The sequence below is a fragment of the Fonticula alba genome, assembly GCF_000388065.1.
Source record: "Fonticula alba strain ATCC 38817 unplaced genomic scaffold supercont2.3, whole genome shotgun sequence".
Classification (NCBI taxonomy): Eukaryota; order Rotosphaerida; family Fonticulaceae; genus Fonticula; species Fonticula alba.
Window position 1 is genome coordinate 39,185 of NW_009242973.1, and position 4,901 is coordinate 44,085.

The window sequence follows — 4,901 nt, forward strand, 5'->3', positions numbered from 1 at the left end:
AAAAGAGAGAAAAGGCAAAAGAGAGAAAAGGCAAAAGAGAGACTTGTCAGAGACACGGCCAAACAGCAAACACAGGAAAGGACCAAGAGGCAGAGAGGGAGGAAAGAACGCACACGACCACGGCGCAGCATGTCCCGCTTTTCCAGGACCTTCATGGCGAAGAAGCGCCGCGTGCCGGTCCGCTGGACCAGGAACACCCGGCCCACATCGCCCTTGCCCAGCAGCCGGATGATGCTGAAGTCCTCCAGCCCGGTGGTCTTCGGCCCGGTCAGGGCCGGCGAGCTGACCACACGGGTGAGCGAGGTGCTCCCGGGCACGGGGCCGCCCACCGGGCCGGAGCCCGGCGCCCCGCCGGCCCCGCTCCCGGCGATGTCCAAGTTCGACGCGGCCGACGGCATGGTAGGCTGGCGCCCGCTGGCCGCCGCCGCCGGAGCCGCCGGCCGCGACCGCGGCAAGTACACATGCTCATACGACCGCTGGAATTGCTGCCGGTCGATGGCCGCCGAGCTGTGGGACCCGGTGCCGAACCAGCCGCCCGGCGGCTGGATCAGCCGCGAGGACCCACCACCCGACGAGGAAGATCCAGCCCCAGTCCCAGGTCCAGGGCCAGCCCCGGGCGACATGCCACCCGCCGGCCCGGCGCTGCTGCCGCCGCCGCCGCCGCCCCCGCCACCGCCCAGGGTCGACAGCGAGAGCATGGTCTTGGCGTGGGAAATGCCGCTGCCCAGGCGCGACATCGACCCGGACCCGGAGAAGAAGCCCTCCGGCGAGTCGCGCGCCGCATTGGCCGCCGTCTGCTCGGCCCCCTCCAGCGGCGAGGAGGCCGACCCCGGGGGGCCCACGGACGACGGGAAGTGGTGAGCCTGCGAAGCGGACACCGAGCGCTGGTGACGGCCACCGCCGCCGCCGCCGCCGCCGGCACCCGCCGCCGGCACCTGCAGATGCGGCGCATGCCCATGATGATGATGAGGATGGTGCCCGGCAGCCCCTCCACCGGTCGCCGGCCCGCCGGTCGCCGGGGAGGAGGGCGTCGAGGACACCGAGATCGAGGAAAACCCCAGTCCCGCCGCCAGCGAGGCAAGCAGGTCCGAGCTCGAGGCGCTCGGCATCGGCGACCCATCCGAATAGGTCAATGTGTTGGTGGAATTCGACCGACCCGACCGGGGGAACTGCCCGCCGCCCAGGTGCTCCGGGCCGCCGGCTGCCCCGGCGGCCAGCCGCCCGGCATTCGGCGAACCATGCGCACTCGGCCCGGCCGACAGCGATGTGATCCCGGGCGATCCGGCGCCACTGCCGGGGGCCGTGGGATTCGGCGACCCGGTCACGCTCGACGCCGCACTCTGGCTGCCATACGGCTTGTGCGCATGGCCGCCAGACCCCGATCCGGAGGAGGCGGCGGCGGCGGCGGCGTTGGCCCCGGCCGTGCTGCTGGAGCTGCCCGACGAGTGGAAATACCGCATGAAGGAGCTGAACGAGGAATTCAACAAGGAGGACGGCGAGGAAGTCGACCCGCCGGTTTGCGGCGGCGGCGAGTACGAAATCGAGGTGATGGCATTGGCATTGCCCCGCGCGTGCAGAGCCCCGCCCTCCGGCGAGGACATTGTCACCACCGACTGGTGCAGTGGCGAGGTCGTCGACCCGTGAGAGAAATGCCGGCCGCTGGTGCCCACGCCGCCGCTGCCGGATTGCTGCGGCTGCGGCTGCGGCTGCGACCCCGGGGGGTGGTAGATGCCCGCCAGCTTGGGCGGGGCTTCCGGCTGCTGGGCAGGCGGCTCGGCCGCCGATGCCTGGCCGGCCGCCGTCTGAACCGAGGGACCGGATGCCTGGGCCGGGGCACTGGCCTCGGCCGTCAAGAATGACCGGACCACGGTGGCCGTTGGCGCCAGCACCGGCGCCGACACCGGCGACCCGGGGCCCAAATACGGCGAGCCGCCCGTGCGTGGCTGCTGCGATGCCTGCTGCGATGCCTGCTGCGATGCCTGCTGCGATGCCTGGGAAGAGGGATGCTCGGGCGCCGGGCCCGACGGCACTGTCCCCGCCAGGGGAGGAGTCGCCACCGCAGCACCATGGGCCTTGTCGCCGGAGGGCGAAATGCCCCCGGCTCCGGGTGCCCGCGCCGGCACCAAAGCACCACCCTCCGCGCCGACGACCGGATCCGGCGACGCATGGACCGGCGGCGAGGCGGCCGCCTCGGCTGCATGGGGTCGACTCCCGGACTCGGCATCGCCGCCGGCGAAGGCGCCGCCCCCACTGCCGGCCGTGGTGGCAAGGCGCCGGGCCGCCGCCGCAGCCGCCGCCGCGCGCATCTCCGCCGCCGCCGCGCGCATCTCCGCCGCCGCCGCGCGCAACTGGCGGATGGCCCCCTCGCGGGTGTCATCCACCGCCCGCTGGAGGGCGCGCTTGGGACGGGCGGTTTGAGCCCGCACCGGGCCACCCCCGGCCGACAGCCCGAGGATGGCCGCCGCCGCGGTCGATGCCGGCCGGATGCTGCTCGTACGAGGGAAGTGCACCGACCCGGTCACCGGCACCGGCACCCCGGTCCCCGGGTGGAAGTCCGGCACCGACACCGCCCGGTGCATGGTGCTCTTCGGGCAGCCCCAGCTCCCGGAGTCGAACAGCGCCTCGGCCACATACCGCCGCAAGGGGGCATTGCCCCCGCGCGGAAGCTCCGACATGGCCCGGATCCACCAGCGCCCCTGGCGCACCGCATGCCGGGCCACCCGCGCGCGTTCCTGGGTCACGGCCTCCTCGGCCGCGGCCAGCTTCTCATCCGGCGCCGGGGGCGGCGGTGGGGGCGGCTGGAAGGTGGTCGACCCGTCGCTGGCGAGCCCGCCGGCAATGGCAGCCTCCTCGGCCTCCTGCTGGCCCTCGGCCATGCCGGCCCGGTCTCCCCCCACGTCGAAGGGGTGGTCACTTTGCGAATCGGCCGCATGGTCATACCCATCATCATCGTCCCCGATGAAGAAGGTGCTCGAAGCGGCCGGCCCAGCAGGCCCCGGCACCGGGGACACCGCCGTCGACAGCAGGCCGGCCGGCGTGTGCGGCCCGCCGGGCGACTGGCCGGCCGCCGACACCGGGCCCAACGCCGCACGCAGGTCCACCATGGCCCCGGCGGGCAACGGCGAGATCTGCCCCTCGGAATGGTGCGACCGCCGCCGGTGCAGCGGCAAATGCCCGTCCACCATCAGCGACAGGTCGAAGCCCACGTCAATCGGCCCGGGCGGCGGCCGCAACCCCGAGGAAGTCCCATCATCGGATCCCACATCGATGTCGCCATCATCATCATCCCCATCGTCCCCATCGCTCGGGCCCTCGGCCAGGGTGTCATCCAGCCGGCCGCTGTGGGGATCGTGGTGGAAGGCACCGCCAGCGGCCCCGCGATCCGGGGCCACCTCCGACGCGCCTCCCCCCGAGGAGGGCAGGCTGGCCGCGGTGGCCGCCGCCAGAAGGTCGGCCTGCGAGGGGGGCCGTGCGAGGGCCGCGTCCGCGCGTCCGGCCGGAGGGATGCCAGCTGTGGCGCCAAGTGTGCGTGTGTGCGTGCGTGCGTGTGTGCGTGCGTGCGTGCGTGCGTGCGTGCGTGCGTGCGTGCGTGCGTGCGTGCGTGCGTGCGTGCGTGCGTGCGTGCGCGGGGGCGGGAGGAGGAAAAAGAAGGGTTAGCCCAAAAACGCATGCACGCAGCAAGATGCACGTCGCATGTGGAATGGAAGGGCAAGAGGAGGGGTACGCACCAACGGCCACGCTGCCATTGGCCAAGGGTGATGTGGTCGAGGTCGGAGAGAGGACCGAGTCCGAGTCGTCCAGGGCCTCGATGTCGACGTCACTGCCGAAGCTGGCATTGCTTGGGCGATTGTGTGTCCTGGGGGGGGGGAGCCCCGGCGACGGACGGGCAGGTGGCACCGGAGGAGGCGCGACGAGCAGGAAACGGTCGGATCAGCACGCGAGCAGACACAAGTGCCCGAGGAGGGGCGCAAAAAAAGGGGGGGAAAAAAAGAAGGCGGCCCAGCCCACCCGCCGGAGCATGTGCGACAAAAAGCCCGGACAACGCACCCGGGGGACTGCATCAAGTGGTGATAATGCGCATGAGCCGGCCGCTGCCGCTGGCCCGAGAAGTGTTGTTGCTGCTGCTGCTGCTGCTGGAGATGCTGCATGTGCGAATGGTGCTGCTGGAGGTGCATCGCATGTGGCCGATGGCGACCACGCGCGCCGGTCGAGTCGGTGTCCAGCATGAGGGCCGGGCCGCCGGCGCCGCCGCCCCCGGGCCCACCAGCAGCGGGGCCCATCGCCAATGACCCCATGGCCGAGGAGAGGGACGACACGCGCATGAGCCCATGCCCGGCGCCGGGCCCGCCGGGCCCACCGCGCCCCGGGAGATCCAGGCCGCCGGCATCCTCGAGCACGCCCCCATGGTCGGACAGGGGCACCCCGGAGCCGGGATCTACCCCGACGATGCCGCGGCCCCGGGCCCCGTCGTCATGCTCATCGTCATCATCATCATCATCGTCGGTGATGATGTCGTCGTCGTCCTGGGCCCGGGAGCTGGCGCCCAGGCCGCGTGCCGGGTCATACCGCCGGCCATCGGGCCCGGCGACCGATCCGGCCCCGGCCGACCGCATGGCCATCTGGCTGTGCAGCGACCGGAGGGCCTTCGGGTCCGACTGGAAGAACCCGCTGGCAGATGCCCCGCCATATGCGGCCACGAGATCCGAGGAGCTGTGCGTGCGCCCGGAGCCCCCGGCCGCCAGGCCGAGCGAGCTGAGCGACGTCGATGAGGCCGACGTGCTGCCGGGGCCACGGCCCGCATGGAAGCCGCCGCCGCCGCCGCCGCCGGTGCCGGCCAGATGCTGGCTCGACCCGCCCGACGGGGCCAGCGAATGGTGCGAGGAGTGGGCGTGACGCTGGCC

General features: G+C 72.7%; 1 protein-coding gene across 1 annotated transcript in view; it reads right to left on the reverse strand.

The window, feature by feature from the left end:
- H696_01826 (AGC/RSK/RSK-UNCLASSIFIED protein kinase) overlaps positions 1-4,901 on the reverse strand; it is a gene marked incomplete at its 5' end in the record, with an annotated part of 8,114 nt that overhangs the window by 2,907 nt on the left and 306 nt on the right. The window contains 3 exons of the mRNA XM_009495726.1: positions 114-3,511; positions 3,729-3,856; positions 4,048-4,845. Of these exons, the coding sequence (XP_009494001.1) occupies positions 114-3,511; positions 3,729-3,856; positions 4,048-4,845 (4,324 nt within the window). The remainder of the gene's footprint in view (positions 1-113; positions 3,512-3,728; positions 3,857-4,047; positions 4,846-4,901) is intronic.